Here is an 18,887-nt window from a genome sequence, read left to right on the forward strand (position 1 = left end):
AACCTTCCCCAGGCCTCGAGCTTCGAAATTTTACATCTCCGAAAGAAAATTAGCTACGGTGATCGCACAAACCTGAATGCGCTTAACAAGAACATATGGCTTTCAATATATACATATATACACACACATATATATATATATATATATATATATATATATATATTTTTTTTTTACGCAAACGTAACAAATATGACCCAGACCATCATTGTGCGATCTGACTTAAAAACACCCCGTAGTAAAACAAAACAAAAATTCCAGCTCGTCCCGGAACATTCTTCATTTGCCCCTATTGTGGAGAATTACGATATATGGAGACGCTTTTAAGAATCTATGTATATTATCTTATCAAGACGTGCACGTCTCAAGCACCAAAAGCGTCGCTTCTGCCTCTGACAATCAAATGTTGTAAGAATTTGTAAGAACCTTTTTTTTTCTTGAGGTTACTGCGAGTCTGGGGAGATAGAGCGCAGTCACGTGTCTCTCTCCTACACGTTAATTGGCTCACCGGGACCGTAGTCTTCGTCGTCTGCCAAGTTACCGTGAAACGTGTGTATACTCTGTCACTAAAACCGTGCAATACAGCCACGGCTAAAAGGAAGAGAGCGTATGCCATTCTGTTCAAGAGAAGGGAAAGGAGGAGCCGTAGAGGAGAGCTGGGATTCCCCCGTCCCTCCTTTCCCTCCTCTTGGCCAGGTCGGGATACACTCTCTCCATGTACTGCACGGTTTTAGTGAAACGGAGAATAGCTGGTACCCAAAACCGGCGGGAAAAAAGCGGGTACATACTCACTCCCTTCGCGCTGACTCATCTATCGACTTCCAGGTGATTCAAAGTCGGACCAAATATGAAGTCAACGACAACAACTTCGAGAAAAACGAACGAGATTATGAGGTTGGATTTACAGCAAGCGGGAGCAGTTACTGGATAGGCAAGTACAAGCATATGCATCCTAGTGTACCTGCATCTCAGAGAAGGCAACCCGCATCTGGAGCACAAAACAAGTGCGTTTAAATGGCGCTCTTGCAAATTTGAACGGTCGCGCGACAGCTTTTTGTCGCACAAGCGAACGGTTCGGGGCAGTCGCGACCGGGCCGATTTTTCGGGCCGGTCGCAGAGTCACCCGGCGGCTGAACCAGTCAGCGGGGCCTCGAACACCCGGCACTTCTGTGGGAGTTGCAACAAACATGGCCGTCCATTCGCGGCACCCTTTCTAAATCTGCTATAAGTAACGTCGGTTCGCGGTAGAGAGCATGGAGAAAGAGCCACGGAAGTCTCTACGGTGGATCTGATCAACGCTATTAGATTGTATTCATTCCTCTATACAAAGCAGCATTCCTGTCTGAACGAGCGCCCAAAATGAACCCGGTTTGACAGCAAATCCACGACTTTTGACTTCGCAGGTACGTATTTTCTACCGCAAAATCTCGCGTGAGTGAGCCCCAATGTAGCGATTGTTCTTTCATTGTACGCTTAATTCCGAAAGACTCAGGCAAATACCTCCATTTTTTTTTCTCTTGGACAAGAATTACGCACGAGGAGGTGTGCGACAACAAAAATTAGAAAACCGCGAAACAGGAACCCGACCCCATTGGAAATTTTCATTTACATTCATACAGAAAGTTTTACAAAAAGGCATTTCCTGTATACCCTTTTGTGGGAAGGCATACGGGAAGCCATTTCCTGTATACCCTTTTGTGGGAAGTCACACAGGAAATCATTTTCCGTAAACGTTTATACATGACGTCTTACAGGAAGGAACTTCCTGTTTGCTTTTTATACAGGAAGCCCTACAGGAAAGTATTTCCTATTTATTTATTTATTTATTTATTTATTTCGGGTTACCCCGCAGCGCCCGAAGGCATTATTGCAGGGGGGGGGGGTGCATAGTTGTGAGGGTAGAAATTACACACGTGCATATGCACCAAAAAAAAAAGAAATAACGCAAGCTCACAGGAAAACACACTCAATCAAAAGCAAGCTCAGAATATGATAAAAGAAACATCGGTGACTCGCATTCCAGGTACGTGCCAGATAAAAGATTCAGCTGAGGTAAATATGTGCTAACAGCGAAATTAAATAACCCACTTGCCGCATGACACAGAAATAAAAAAATAAAAAAACACACACACACACAGATGTAGTTTTATCAACTTCGTTCAAGGAATAATACCGTAATCGAAGTAGAAACAAATAAACATACAACAGTATCGCGCCCAGTAATCACTCGAAATTCACATCGCAAGGGTCAAAACATTTTCCTAGTCATGTTAGTCTGGCCAGCTGTCACGTGACAGTCTGTCAAAGAAAAGTGAGTTTGACAAGATAGAAACGGTGTCATTTGGCAGGGCGTTCCACTCTTTAATAGTGTTGGGAAAAAATGAATATTTCAAAAACGTTGGTTCGGGCTGTCCATTCCCTAATTTTTTCCGAGTGGTCTAATCTCCTAGATACGATGTTGTGGGGTTGAATAAACTTAGCTTTATTAATGCCGGTTTGAGCATGGTAAATTGCGTGAAGAAACTTCAAACGAAGACGTCTTCTTCTGAAGGAAAGCGGCTCCTACTCTAATTGCCTTTTAAGAGCGGTAGCACTTTCTCTGTAATTGTAGTTTCTTGTGACAAATCTCGCAGCCCTGCTCTGTACTTGCTCTATTTTTTTCTCCAAGTAACTCTCTTTTGGGTCCCACAGGACACTGGCGTACTCCCGTATCGGCCTAACGTTAGTCTTAAGAAGAGTTGCTTCCGCAGTTTGGGGACAGTCCATGAAATTACGTTTCAAAAAGTTTAACATGCAGTTGGCTTTGGCCGTGACGAAGTCGATGTGTGCTCTCCATGACAAGTTATGAGAAAATTTAACACCTACATACTTTACTACTTCTTCCTTCTTTAGTTGAACGCCGCCGATCGAGTACGCAAAAGTTTACTGGCTCGCGCTTCCTCGTGAACGTCATCTGAGAGCATTTGTGGATACTAAGCTTCATTCCCCACTTGTCGCACCACCGTGAAATTCTGTTAATGTCCTCTTGCAAAGCCAGGCAGTCCGATTCAGTCCTAATATTACTATATATGACACAGTCATCTGCCTAGAGGCGAATGCTTGATCCAGTTCCAACAGAAATATAATTTATACATAATAAAAACAGAAGAGGCCCTAGCACAGACCCCTGGGGGACACCCGACGTTACGTCTACGTAAGTTGATGTTTTCCCGTTGACCCGAACTGCCTGTTTTCTATTCTGTAAATAGTCTGAAATCCAGTTAAAAAGACAATCAGGTAGGCTAAGAGAGTTTACTTTTTGCAAAAATAATTTATGAGGGACCATGTCGAATGCTTTTTGGAAGTCTAAAAAGACACAATCCACCTGCAGTCCTTTATCAAAGGAATAAGCTATGTCATGGTAAAATTCAACTAGCTGAGTGTCGCAGGAAAAAACACTTCTGAATCCATGCTGATTAGGATAAAGGAAGTTGTTTATAACAAGATGTTTGAATAGATTACTGTAAATTATGTGTTCTAGTATTTTCGAGCACACACAGAGTAGGGAAATTGGCCTGTAGTTGTCTACCCTATTTTTTGGTCCGCTTTTGCGTGCTGGAACAACATATGCTCTTTTCCATTCGCTGGCCAGACAGCCAAAGGAGAGTGAGCTTTTAAATAAAACATACAAAAAACATGACAAGATTCCAGAGCATTTTTTAAGGACGCGACAAGATAGTCCATCCGGCCCGGTGACTTTGTTTTCTTTAAGATTATTTACCAGCTTAAGGATTCCATCTTGGCTTATTTAAATATCAGGCATACTCTCTCCTAAAGTAAAGGAAAATGAAGGGATGGCATCCCCAATAGGCAACGTAAATACAGACTCAAAATAACTGTTGAAGAGCATCGCCTTATCACTGTCCTTATCTACTAGTCGTCCGGATTCTTTGATGGGTCGAATGCCCGTGACGTCTCTCTTTCAGGCCTTAACGTATTTCCAGAATATCTTCAGGTTTCGCTTTAACTTTTCGTCAAGGGAGTTGTGAAACATAGTTTTAAAATAGGACATCTTTTCTTTGAAGAGTGTTGTAAGCTCCTTCAGGCGGGCCAGATTACCAGAGTTGCTATTTTGTCGGTACTTTACAAACACTCGCCGTTTTTTTTTTTTTAATGATTTAACGTTGCTCTTTGTTAATCCATGGCTTGTCGTTGCGTCTTTTGGAGTTTATAACTTTTGATGGAACAAAAGTGCGAGTAAGGGATTTTAGCTTTGTCTTAAACACATTCCAGAGGGTGTCAACATCCACATCAGAACTGAGGTTTCTAAACAAAGGAAAAAAAGAGAAAAGTTCGTCATCCATAGTCGCGTAGTTACCTTGATCGTATAGGAATATTTTCCTTGGGGGCATGCGAGCTACTGCTTTCTTTGCGCATTTTATTTGTCCGATTACCGCCTTGTGATCGCACATGCCGGGAATACCTGAGACAGAGGAGATAATAGAACTTTCATTGCTGAAAATCAAATCGAGCGTGCTATCTCTTCTAGGGTCCAAGCGCGTAGGAACCGACACGTGCTAGTGCAGCGAAAAACTAGAAGTAAAATTCATAAAGGATTCATATGGCCCGGATGAATTTGAGGTACTCGGCAACCCTTCATCCCATTGAATATCCGGAAAATTGAAATCCCCTCCCAGCACAAGATAGTCGAAAGAAATGGATGACAAGGCATTCGTTAATAGTTGGATTGATTCGTCACTAGTCGCAGGTGGTCTGTAAAAGGAGCCGATGACGAGGAATCCGAAATGGGTAGCTTTTTGTAAAACTTGTTGCAATCTTCTCCGTGTGTCGCGATAGTTGTGACTTGGTTGTTTCATGTTCGCGAAATCCTTTTTGTTCGATTGGTTGTCTTTTTATGAATGTTTCCAATGTAGTACCTGTTACGTCATACTTGATTTTTTGTGTATACCCCCCCCCCCCCCCCCCACTGTAATGCCGAAAGGCGCTGTGGGTATCAAATAAATAAATAAATAAAATAAATAAATTCCTGTATGGCTTCTTACGGGCATTCAAACAGGTAATGAATGGTGGTTCCTATAAAAGCCATTAGAAGCACAATCTTAATCTCTATAAGATAAGCTCCAGCCTATTTCCACATTTATACATACAAAGCTCCAATTCACTTCGTTTTGAGTGGGCATCCGGCACAAACAAGTTCTAAGTATAGAGCTGGTTATTAACGCTGTGGCGGACGATTCTTTTCAATGATTTGACAACATCGACGACGGACGCCTTACACCGCCCACTGCAACATCAGCTCCGACAACTGATACATCAACGACGGATGTCATTTTCACTGGTAGGAAGAGCCCATAACGGCTATCGCTGTTATGGGCCCCGTATGCCTCTGCAGGGACCTTTAGGTGGTATATGGGCCCTGTATACCTATACAATATCCTTTAGGTGGTTATGGAACGGGTATAATTATACAGGATCCCCGGTGTGGGTATGGGTTCCATGTGCCTAACCAAGATCCCGCATCAATAACATCACCCGACATTTTGGACAGGATCCCTTAATAATAATATTATACCTCTAGCAAAAATATATATATATATATGTAAAATACATTTCTATGTCCATTGAACGTCTAGGATCAAATAAGATTATATGAGAACATACAAGAACTATATGAGATGTATAAGAATAAATAATAATAATAATAGTAATAATAATAATAATAATAATATAAGATCCTTTAAAGAAACTTCTGAGAAGTTTTTTATATGGTTCTTGTATAGTACTTATATATCTTATACAGTTCTTATATGGTTCTTATATTTTTTACATATGATTTATATGGTTCTTATATGTTATTGGACACAAGGAATTTCTCATACAAATGGCTTTTTCACTAGGGAACCTCTAATACTTCTCGTATATAGCAAAACTAGACTTGCTTAGACGTCGCAGACTGCTGATGTGCTGCTGTTCTACGATGATCATCCAAATGACGGCCATTTTGCAGGCTCCAGGGCGCACTTCCAAAGGAAGTTGTGGATAGGGGAGTTGTAGTGGAGAGGGCAGTATCGACGGCGGCTCCCGAGAGCTCCCGAGGAACAACTCACGGAAGCGGCTCGCCGATCGCCTGCCGTGTGAACGTCGGTTCTCGCTTGTCACATGTCACTAGTTGGTCGCGCGACTGGCAGTCGCAGGTGTAAACGCTCATGCGGGCATTTGGACTCGTTACTCCAGCTCCTTGCTCGCCCTCTCGAGGTAGGAACGCGAAGCGCTCTAGCGATCACGCTATACTCCGTTCACCCTTAAGTAGATTCACCCGCTTGTCACTAAATGGGCGAATTTCGCTACACAAACCTGAATGCCAGGAATGCACGAGAGTGTTGATTCTTTCGGAGGTTCATTACGAAGACGTAATGATGGTCTTACGGCCCTTAGATTTTCCTGTGAAAGCGCTGTGGATTTTTAAGAAATTTCAGATATATCGCCGTTTTCACCGTTTTGAGCGCATTTTTAGGCAGCTTTAAATCAACATTACTTAGAAGAAAATACTGGCAAAACGTATGGTTGTATATACTCGAGGTTTCTCCAACCTTAGTTTTAAGACCATGGTGAGAAGACTATATACTGTACACTGTTAGCAAAAATAACACGCCCAGACGTGTAAACCGTTGTCCCATAGCGGACACGTCGGAACGTGTTCGTGTTACACGGAGCCATCTACGTTATTCGTTTACACATGAGGTGCCTTGTAAACTTAACACGCTACACCGTGTCTGCCTTCCGCAAAACACATTTCGAGCGTGTTCCTTATAAAGCATGGCGGCCAGCAGCCGAGAATAGGCGAGGGACGAGCCCAGCGAGCCGCGCGCCTTTCAGCCGAATTGAAAGCACACAGGGCGCGTTAGTTCTCGTTCGCTGTCTTCAGTAAAGTCTCCAAGCGGCGGACGTAGCTACGTGCAAAGGTACGTACGTGCGTCGTCGGCGGCGTCGGTAGCTTCAACAAAGCCGCTAGACAAAAAAAAAAAAAAAAAACGGATGCCGAACTTACATGGGTAAATAACTTGAGCAAACTATTTAGAATCGCGCGGTAAGTTGCGACACCTCTCGAGATTTCTAGCAGCCTATATTTAAAAAAGACGATTCTGTTAACACACTGCGAACGACCACGACTAGAGAGCAACCCTACATACAGGGTGAAACAAGGAGACCGGAGGCTCTTTAGATCGACCGCAAAATTCGGTTTCTTAACTTATCACGCTACGACTTTGTGCAGCGTTGCCCACAGATGGTGCATTTTTTTTTTTTTTGTAAAATTTGCAAAGAGCGAACTTACCTGAGGAAGAAGTAAAGAAAGAAAAAGGCTTAGCTCCTATGGAAACGCAGCAAAGCCACCGGTCTGCAAACAACACGGCGCCGTTTCGCACGGGACACAAGAGATGCCGCAACGAACGCTGCCAACGAACGAGTATACGGCGCCGAGAGCCAGCGTCTTTAGCAGACGATTTTTTCGACTCAAAAGCGGCGCGCGTTCCGCAGGCGGCGACAGTCGCAGAAACAAAAACAGGCGCGGTAACAACAAGGAACTGCAGTTCCTTGTCTGCTAAATACGCCGGCTCTCGGCGTCATCTGCTCGTTCGTTGGCGGCAGTTGGCGTCGCGACCTCTTGCGCCATCTCTTGTCTCCCGTGCGAAACGGCGCCGTGTTGCTTGAAGACCGGTGGCGTCGGTGCGTTTCCGTAGGAGCTAAGCCTTTTTCTTTCTTTACTTTTTCCTCACGTAAGTTTGCTCTTTGCAAACTTTACAAAAAAAAATGCACCATCTGAGGGCAACGCTGCACAAAGTCGTAGCGTGATAGGTTAAGAAACCGAATTTTGCGGTCGATTTAAAGAGCCTGCCGTCTCCTTGTTTCACCCTGTACAACCCAGGCAACACCAGTACCACGTAATACACAGCACCGACATGAACACAAACACAACAACGACACTACGCCCGACACTTCCTACTTGATATTCATTTCTCCCCGCGGCGCATATAAGCTTGACATGTGCGGGGGAGCTCTTTGCTCGCTGACCATTACAGATTTATAGAAGAACACACAAAACACGGCGAAACGGACAGCCGTGTGTTAGAACTGTTTGCATTTAGAAAGTGTGGAGACAAAATCTATAATGTTAGTCCGTTGCGACAAATAACGATATATTAACAATAAATCTTAATCGGTCATGAAAAAGTTCAAAGTTTTTTTATTTTTTTGCTTGACCAGTGTTATGAGCAGTCCGACTAGCTTGAATAAGATAGGAAAACAAATTATTGGGATTTTTTCATTACGTATACAATAATAAATGAAAATGATCCTTGCGCAAAGCATCCTTTATATATATTTGAGAAGGACATCCGCCCAACACTTCACTTCCGCTAGTAGCAGTACGGGAGCAGACGCCTTTACTTCTGGGACATTTTGATGCAGTTTGTTGCCGTATGTCGTGTCGGTGTCGAGTGGAGCGGTGGGGCCTGGGAGTTTGTGACCGGTATTATTCGTGAACACTGGTGTGGGGCGCTGATGCGTCGTTTTTTATACTGCCACCACCCCGAACTTTGAAGATACACGGGCCCGTAGCACTGCATTATTCTGAATCGCGAGCTCCTTCTCTGTTGACGTCGCTTTCCTGGTACCACTCGTGGAGACTGCAAGCGTTTAAACAGTGTGCACCGTCTTGCCTACATCCCCGGTGACGTACTCGACCTGTTGAAACTTATTGCTTCCTTCATTTTGGAGTATGAAATTTGGAAGCTTTCTAAACGACATTTTTAGAATATTTAATAACGGCATTCGTAAAGCATGCTTTGAGGCGAAAACCTTACTTGATCCATTGAGCGAAAAAGCATTGTATAAACCAATAAAAATACGATTGAGTGGCATGCGCCGCTCAACGGGCGACTTTGCTTGTTTCATTACCTTGGCGTCGTCCTTGCGGTCATCCTAGAAGTCGTCCTATACCTCTAGGACGGCCTCACCTCTCACAATGCTAGAAAAGCAAGCGGCGTAGTTGCCGTGCCCGAAAGGCGACCATAAAGTAGTCAAGTGTCCGCAGCGTCATGCCAAGCGAATAATTTTTGAAAACATGAAATCCAGATAGAATCTAGATATATTTCCACTTTCATAATCCAAATAGCGAAACGTCAAACTGGGTTTTTAGTAGAATTAGAGCTCTAAAAATTGCGAAACTTGATGTGTCTACTAAGTAACGTACGAGCATTTAATTTCAAGAATAATCTACCCGTTTAACCCATCTAATGGAACATGGCTCTCAAAATCACATCCTTTAGTGGCTGAAATTTTTTTTACCTTACAAACTACGTTTTAAGACACATTTTTCGGTAGGAGCGAAACCAACATTAACGTCTATACCGAGGCGTTGACTCCAGAACAGAAGTTAGTTTTGGTACACACGATACTAAACCGAAGACAAACGGACAAGGGGACAAACACACACGTCTAAATCTCTATGACTGACGCAAAGTGATGAGCTTTGAGACGTGCGTGTTTGCCCTTTGTCGTCCGTTCGTCTCCGGTTTAGAGTCAAGTGTAACCTTAACGAGCTCGCCTGCTTTATAAATTTGGTTTCTATTTTGCTCCTGATTTAAAAAAAAAAAATGAATCAAGGAGTCAACATTACGCTAAACATATTTGTTGTTTTGGGAAAAAAAATGTCACCTGCCTGAGTACTACTCCAGCTTCCTCGTAGAAGCGGGAATAATTCGTGTCGCTCAGTGAAGCCAGCACACCACGAGACAGTCCCAGCAACTGATACACCCATCACGTATCTCCGACCCTCACTATACCCGCTATTTTGATAAACGATTGGCGCCACCTATAAACAGCTGGCGTCGCTCGTGTCACGTGAGACCTTTGCATCACGTCACGTGGCAACGTCACGTCACATGGTAAACTTTCCCGGAAACTTTAGTGGGTCTACATGTACAGTGCGCCACGCACATCTGCGAGTGAGGTTAAATCTCCTTTTAGAATCTTCCTCAAACCAAAACAAGAAAAGACACACAAAAAACACATTTTCGCGTTAAACGAAAAACACCTGTAGTAAGAATATTAATTTTGGTCCACCCGTAAAATAAAACCAGTCAATAAAGACACTCTCAGGTGACGTAGCCTATAGGTATTTATTTGCTTTGCGATTAGCACTGATACTCACCATTCGAAACAAGCTCTCACAGGTAATGGTATTTTGCCAGCATTTCAGCTTGCTCCTGTATACAATTATAATAATAAAATACATTACCCTATGTTATTAAACCATATGATTAGATAGTATTGCGAAACGAAAAATGTGGATCGCTACTCTTCTATGTATTTCATGTTCTGAATTTACTATCGTTAGTTTGCTTTGACCTATGCTTTTAGTCAGCGCAATGCTCATTCCTGCAGCTCATGTTAGGAGTGAGGCCTCACGTCATGGAGGGTTTATGACTCAGTCTTAACTTTGGAGATGGCGTTCATGTTTTAGTTCTAAACGCATTTTTACCTTCCGCTAAAGGCAACGAAAATCTTCATGCACTTACGAGTTTTCCGAACAACCAACAATCTCTCAGAATCGAACTGACAAGAACAGGACAAACAAAACCGACAGTTGTGCTCTATCACAAATTTCATGTTGGCTCCAAAGAGGAGAAGTACAAGCTGACCATCGACGAATACGAGGGTCCTGACGGTAGGTATCGGTTTTGCCGGCTTGCCTCTTTCAACATATCATCCTAAGAATGTGTGATTCCGTTTGTTAGTGCGCGCTTTGTCCGCTGTGAGCAGGACTTCTTCGGCTCTGCCGACAGGAAACCGAAAACTGGAAACGAGTCCAAACTGTGTGTTTTTGAAGGGCGGTAAAATCTGCGCGTGCTATCTAGCTCTTTAAGCGGGCTGATTTTGTGATTTCAGACGATGCTTAGCAATTCTCTAATTGAAGCAATGTTTAAAATTTGATAGTTTGAAATTTAATTACCTAAAAATAATTAGGAACCTGGTTATCACTGACGTTAATAATTATTTTGGGTGCACTCTTTAAAGAGACTAGTACGTCATCAAAATCTTCTGTGTGACACGTAGTTTCGCATGAACAATTTCGCCGTTGTTCCGTGAAGCACGCAGGCATATTCTACCTTTTATGAAATCGTAAAAAAAAATGTGCTATGACACAGGTGGCCAGAGTGACATGGGGATAGAGATGCAGACAACACTGCAAAAGTTCAGAGAGCTGCAAAAAAATAAAAAGAAACGGGGGCTATTTTTAACAGAAAATGATATCGAGGAAACAGTTCTTTCTAAAGGGGCCAATTATAATAGTCGACTACAACCAATAACACCAGGCAGCAGTACCTTCCTTCAACCCCGAAGCAATATTGAACCATGCAGTCATTTTTGCTTTACGGTTGCTAAAGCAACCAGCCGCTGCCCCCGACGCCCGTTGTTCGTATTCGAACTTTTTTTCTAGAACAATAAAAAAAACAAAAAAAAAAACAGGGTCGCTGGACATATATGCGTGTCAAAATGCAGTCCAACTGTATGTAGGTAGTGTAGTACAAGACTGGCAAGACAATGAGGTTTTCTTTTTTTTTTTTAATTGTAGAACTTTTTTTTGTTTTGTTTTCATGCGGGGACACATGAGGAGAAAAGGGGGGGGGGGGGGGAGGCACCAGGCTTACCAGGGAGCCGCGAGCCGCACTTGGACCCGCGTAGAGCCGGCTCGCGAGCCGCAGTTTGGGCACTCCTTTGCTATAATGTTAAGTCTTGGCTGTTGATTCCTTCCAGATTTTGTTTGCCTTTCAATTCAACTACAGACATTCATAGTGACTGGTACAGTGAAGCCCCAGTTCGATTCTGGACGTAGATTATTGACAGTTTAAGTGGTTTTTGACCTAGCCAGACTAAACGGCTTTTCGGAATATCCAGAGTTTAGTCTTCTCAGCATGCTATTTATTATCTCTCAATTTAGATTGGCTATTGAAAGACCAGCAAATGACGGTTGTGCAAAAGCCAACATTAAAATTTTCACGCTTTCTCCAGCAATGCGATGTCACATATAACTTGGAAGTCGAGCAGTCTAAAACGACACACTGCTTTAAGCGTTTTTTTTTTTTTTTCGTTTGCCGGCGTGAGTTTTTGCAGAATTCATTTAACATTACCGAACGGGAACATAATGTGCTGCCCCCATATAACAGCAATGGATGAATGGATGGATGGTAACGGTCGTATACCTTTGCAACAGGCGGTAGCCTGCTGCAACTAGCGTCATAATTTTCACGTCACGGTTTAAGTGTTGTCAGTGTTGCTATAGAGCCTTTCAGACCAAATTTTAAAATTTCGATACCTCTACAAACAATTAATGAGACTCGTAATTTAGACTACTAGTTCGGTCGTGTCAATTAATCTGTTGAACCAATTTTGAGGTAAAATTGGAAGCTTTGCCACTTTGGAAGCGAAGGAAAGCATTTTGCGTCCACTGGCGCAGTAAAACGTTTATACATGTTTGCCTTTAAGAGAACATATTTTATATTTGCCGCTTGTGAGCATATTGTAGTGCGAGAGCGGTCAATAACTTTGCTTGATTCCCGCCGGTTTTTGGCATGCACAGGTTACGACGCGTTGTCCTACCACAGCGGAGAGAAGTTCACCATCAAGAAGAGCATGACACAGACACCCGACAAAGACAAGTGCTCCGCAAGACTAAGTGGTGGCTGGTGGTTCAAGGAATGCAACGGGGCAAATCTTAATGGACGTAAATTCACCTACACTTCGCCAACAAAGGCTCTCGGTATTACTTGGCACATCAAAGGCCAAGAAGAATCCTACTATTATCCCTATGACAGTGTGGAGATGAAGATCAGGGACTACGACTATGGTTTCTGCACGGGCGCTTTTAAATCCAAACGCATCTAATTTCTAATTTCTGCTGCGGTGCAAAAAATAAAAACACGAAATTGCGCGGATGTCGTGATTTACTATACGCTCTGCGAATTTCTCGCTTCGTGACTTCTCTCTGCAAACTTTGGAAATAAAATATCACTGCTAGAGAAAACAGCTTGCATTGTCTTGGCTCTCCCGGCTACCGCCAACGTCTAACTCTAAACCGGCGGTCGCACTCTTTATACATCTTACAAAAGAGACCCTGCAGACACCGTCTGAGGCATTCCTTGTATATAAGGGTCCAGTCACACTGCTCATATAAAGACCCATTTTAGACATGTTAAAAGCATACATATGCACGAAGCACACACGCTTGAAACCTGATTGAGGCGTGAACGCAGTGAAATCATGTCTGCAGCCCGCGTCGGTTCTATGACGTATGAGCAGTGTGAGAGCGGCTTAAATTTCCCAAGTGCGCACCATTGGCTCCGACTTACTCGAAGCCAAATGAACATTGTTCCACAGTATGGAAACGAGAGATGTGTTTAGGCAGCAGCCTCTGGAGCCGTATGTGTCTGCGATGTGAAGGAACAACCTGGTCATTGCTGCACGACTTACGAGGCGTGGCTGTTAAACAACGCGTGGCTGAACACTCATTCTCCGCTCACGTGTAACCCTAGCGGTCCGAACCAACAGATGGACACGACAAGCGTCCCCTCATTTTACCTGCCCTTCGTCGCTTTTTTGCGCTGGTTCTCGTTAGTAATAAACTTCCGAAGGAGTTGTCGGGGAGTTCTGAAACGCTGACACCTGGTTCAAACCCGTTCATACCCCTAGCGCTACATCTGGGCGTAGAATAGTTCGTTTTCGTTCATAATTCGTTTTCGCGGTTATAAAAACGAGAAATGTGTGTGTGTGTGTGTGGAGGGGGGGGGGGGTGCACAACGATACGTAAAATGTTTTTTCGTTAGAAACAATGCTGGAACTCAAGTGTAGCCCTTCAGCAGCGTCGCCCTTTTCCTATTTTGTCTCGTTCATAGTTCTTGTCTTGCCATTTTTATTTTGGGCGATGCGGGACTATCTCATAGCATCGATTGTAGCTTTGTTTCACGACGTACTATAAAATTTCCGCCTCCTCCCATGTGATAATATTTTCCAGCGAGTCGATTTCTGCTGCGAGTTGTTCCATGAAATCAGAAACGTTTCCTCCCGACAGAACATGACGTTGCTAAAATTAGGTTAATTGGTCGCAAAGATCGGCGATTGATTGATTTATTCTGTTATCTACATCGCCCTTACCCGGGCATTATTGTAGGGCGAAGACAATACCAAAAGGCGAATAAAATATAAAACATACATCGAACATATGCGTATGATTCGAAAAAAGTTCATATGACATTAGGTATAAAAATAATGACATAATATAAAATTTGCGAAAAAACAACAAATCGGCAAGCACGCCAGCAAACAAATCCACAAATAGACAGTAAGCGAAGAAAAAAAGTTCGGCAGAAGCGAATACAAAAAAGAAAAAGCTGGCGAGGATACAGTTTTATCTGGTATGCTATGCCATTCGTTTACAGCATGGGGATATTACAATATTCGGTATAGGTTCAGGCGCTGTTGCATATTGATGCAGACAGCAACCTGGTTTTGGCAAAATATTAACTTCTTTGTCAACAGTGTGTAGGTCTATAAAACACGCGTTAGGTTGTTAATATTTTTTGCGCAGTGGAAGTCATAGAAAAAGTTCGATAAGAACGAGCCGTATTGCAGAAATAAGGGTTGTGGCGCAGGCTAACTGGTGAACGTTCATACTTAAGGAAAACCGAGACAAGGGAAAAGGAAGGGACAAAAACTCGGGGTTCTTTTAAGTATGGGCCGTATTTACCTTTTAAACTTGCGACCGAAAAAGTGGCTATGTGGTCTCGAGTCTATTCTGTGGTACCATAATCGTACCACAAAATGATCCCCTAAAAAGAAGGGGCTCACCAGTGCGCATGTGCCGAACCCAAACCACGTCTTGAATACGGAGCGTTCGCAGTGACTGGAGGCGCAGTCGAGTCACATCCGAGATAATATAGCAAGGGTGCAGGCGGAGCTGGTGAATGTTAACCATGTTGAATAAACCTGAGACTGGGCAGAAATGGAGATATAAGTCGAAGGAACAGAAAAGGGAGAGGACGACGTCAGCCACCACCAACTTAAAGGGGCAACCTCTAAGCAGTTCAAACGCCAAACCCTCCAATCAGCCACCATCAACAGTCCAAACGCGAACCCTCCAATACACAAGGTAGTACTATGGACGGCCTTCATGCCGATTCACAATGTTAACTCTACAATCTGCCCCAAATTCATTTCTGCCCCAGTCTCAGGTTTATTCAACATGGGTCACATCCGTTCCTAAGAAAGGCCACCACAAACAACACCTGTGTGATTATATCGCCCCCTCACTGTCCGACGCCTCCTAGATAACAAAGCGTCGTAGTGCCGAATGAGATGGCGTCATTGGAGAAGGTCAGCTCTGGTCACAGATTGGACACGACGATTGCGTTAACGTTCGGCTCAAACTTGACTCGAAGCCGAGCGCTGAGGAAGTACTCGTTTCCAATCCCAGCGTTGGGCTTCTCTTATTACGACATCTCATGTAGCACTGGTGTCTTGTTATGTAGGAGGTGTTGCACTATCAAGGCCCTTGCCTATAGGATGTCTACAACTATATTCATTTAACGCATCTCATATTGGGCTGGGTGAAGGTGCTGGGGTTCTCACAGACCCTCAAGACGGCATCCGCAGATATCGTCGATCGGATGACAACTCGTATACACTGACGCAGCACAGCTATATCGTGAGGGTGGAAAAACAAAATTTATTACGTTGCTTTTAAGACGTGGCGAAGTCGCACGACAGTGTCGATCATTCGTTGTAACGTGGGAGTCTCCAGCAGCTCGACATGCCAGCCTGGCTAAGCCCAATACTTCAGCGACTTCGTGACTGCAGGGTCTCACCCGCAGACATTCCGTTGCGCAGGGAACTCCCTCAGGGTTGCCTTTGTCTCCCGTTATCTAGTTGCTATATAGATTCGGCATGAATAAAGCATTGAAACAAACTCGTGTTGGCTTCACTTTACAGGATATTCAGCACGGGGATGGGATAAAACAGCGGCTCCCTTGGCTTGCTTACGGTGACGATCTTTTCCAGATGTTCGACAATTTGTCAGACATGAGGGTACTGCTGATCGCCTGTGAAGCAGAAGCCAAACGGCTCCAAATACAATTCAATGTCAGCAAACCGGCTGTAGTGCTCGTTTCCGGGCAAAGGGGACGCCTTGAGACACTTAACGCCCAGAACACTGCGCTCCCTGTTGGTATGAAATTCAAATAGCTTGAAGTGACGCTGTCTAAATCGGAAGATAATCTTCCAGAACACCACGAAAATTACAAGGAATTAGCACTAAGCAAGCAAAACTAGCCGCCTCGAAAATCAGTTGGAGTTGCGGCCGCTATTTGATCCCACGAGAGCTTTGTAAAGCTATTGCAGTAACTGGACTAACTTTCTATAATGTTTGTTTTGTGCCCCCGGCGAGATTCGCCATTCCCTCAAGCGACGACATTTAGAGACATGACGACAGGCGCTAGGATGTGATGGTAGTGTTTCCAATCAACTTATCCAGGGAGATGTTGAATGGTTCCTCTTTGAAGGGACTACTGCGGACCACAAGGCAGAACGCAAAGCGACGGCCTCCCGTAACGACTGGACCAAAAACACAGTGTTTACTGACGCAGGATGGGATGCCAGTACTCGAAGGGGCAAGCTGGCAGTGATCTCACCACTAGGCGAGAGCAGATGTATACATCAATATGACCCATGGCTCAGGCCAACTGGAACTGTCCGCGACACTGTGTGCGGTCCACAAGGTGCACGACGTGGCGCGTCAAGGCGGGAGAACGTGTGGTTGTGTACACCGAAAGCAGAGAGGCGATTAGGCGCCTTGAACACTCCCAGGATGGGCACACTTGCCCGCGACATCAAAACCATGAGTTCAATGCTCTTCAGACACCACGTTGTGGAGGTGAAGGTGGACTGGGCACCGGGACACGCGGGCGGCGTCGACAGCGATGCCATGCACGCGCTGGCGAGCAAGAAGGAGGACAACCACTCCGTCCCGGCGCTCCATGCCCTTCCCGCTCCCCACGATCCCGATCCGACCACCCGCATGTGCAGGCAAGCAAGAACGTAGACGTACCCTTAGGGAGTAAGTTCCGGCGAACGATCACCCGCTGCCGCCAAGCTTGTCAGGTGGAGCTCAGGTTATGATCCACAAGGCCCGCGCAGGGCCGCGCTAACAGAGGACAGCCAAATGGCGGACTTACCGGAAAGACTGGCATCGAACCGTCGCTACCTGTGCAGACTCAGACTCAGACGAAGAGGTTGAGCCCGCTGTATCGTGTTCGACGTCTACAATGGGAGCCAGCCCAACCGTCAAGCAAATGCTGTGGGACTGTCCTGGCTACTTGATTTCCCGGAAAGCAGCACCCCCCACGAAACGGTCGGACTTTCCTCGAGTGGACCACTCGAGGCAACAATGGCACCCGTGACACATTGCTCTCCCAGTGGAGGTTTGCGTGTGCCGCGGGCATCGACCGTCGTATGTGGTCTCCTCCACTGACCCCTCTCCCTCCCCCGCTTCCCCAATTAGGCCTAAGGGCCAGCCCTTTCCCATTAAAAATGTTTCATTCATTCTTTGAAGGAAATTATGGTAAGGCGCAAAAAACAACGCACACAAGAGAGAAATCAGACATGCAGGTGCCACTCACAACTACATTTGAAAAGTGCAGAAAGAAAGGAATACATATGTCGTCATCTTCATCACGTCCACGCATGCGCTTCCGAGGCTAAGTACTTTTTATGTTTCCTTCTCCTTTTAACTGTGCATGGAGTAGGGGCGGTAGTTTTTGTTAGCAGTAGGGTAAAATAATAGAATAACTTATCCATTTTTTTTGCGGGCACAGGAGTTTATTTAGGGGGCCACATGACCAGGCGACATGGCTTTGTTTGAATGGTTGGCGGGATGGGCAGCGGCGTTGTTAAGAATAGACACTGGGGGAGAGCGGCATATAGGTTCGCCCATTTTATTTATCGAGTAGATATTGTCATGGGTGGTGACCAGAAACCAATAAATAAACAGGAAGAAATAAACGTTTAATGTGGCGAACGTGTGCCAAAAATAAAAGGGTACAAAAGATAAGAACAGAGCGTCTCGGGCGTCGAAGTCGGCGTAACAGCAGAGTCGAACGCAGGGGCGAGACTGACTGCAGATCAGCACGCCGAGTCCCTTATGTACGCGCGCTGGGTTCTGGAACAATCGGCCTAGATTGTTCGGCGACTGGAACATTCGGAACTCGATCATACGAGAATGTTCTCGAACACACTATACTTCGTTTCAGCTTCGGTCCGAGCGCGGCCGATGTTATGAACCAGAGGGCCAATTAAACAGCGAAACAGGTACAACGTCATGCCGTGCTCTTTGCAGTTTATAGGACCAGCCGATATTCGCCGTGTCTCTGTGCGTACTCCTCAGCCGGCTAGTCTTATCAGGCACAGGGAACACGCCATGACGCTGCGCTTTTTGCGCTGTTTGATTGACCCTTCGGCTCATAACATCGGCCGCGCTCGGACCGAAGCTGAAATGAAGTATAGAACCCAATGTTGAAAGAACAAATAAAAGAGCATTCCACTGACTGGAATCGAACCCGGACTTTCCGCGCGTCAGTCAAGCACGGTAACCACTCGGCCACGCACGCGGTCGCTCGCCGACGAGCGTGGCGATATAGCGTAAAAAGGGGGAATATCGGCTAGATTTGAGCAGCAGACCATGTGGTGTGGCACGTGTTAGAGTTGTGTGCCGAATTGGGTTGGGCTCCATAAGTAGGGAAGATGGGCAAAGAAGAACGTTTAGGTACAGTGCGGAAAGTGTC

General features: G+C 44.9%; 1 protein-coding gene across 1 annotated transcript; it reads left to right on the plus strand.

Moving 5' to 3' along the window:
* Nucleotides 1-658: 658 nt before the first annotated feature.
* On the plus strand, nt 659-12,942 carry LOC8042683 (ficolin-1; the record flags this gene model as incomplete). Its single annotated transcript, XM_040220899.1, is given in 4 exon segments — nt 659-710; nt 713-928; nt 10,550-10,723; nt 12,638-12,942. Coding segments are annotated over 4 exon segments (747 nt in total), but the record flags the coding sequence as incomplete, so codon positions are not given.
* Between the last annotated feature and the right edge of the window lie 5,945 nt (nt 12,943-18,887).

The sequence above is a fragment of the Ixodes scapularis genome, unplaced genomic scaffold, assembly GCF_016920785.2.
Source record: "Ixodes scapularis isolate PalLabHiFi unplaced genomic scaffold, ASM1692078v2 PGA_scaffold13__105_contigs__length_92229423, whole genome shotgun sequence".
NCBI classification, from domain to species: domain Eukaryota; kingdom Metazoa; phylum Arthropoda; class Arachnida; order Ixodida; family Ixodidae; genus Ixodes; species Ixodes scapularis.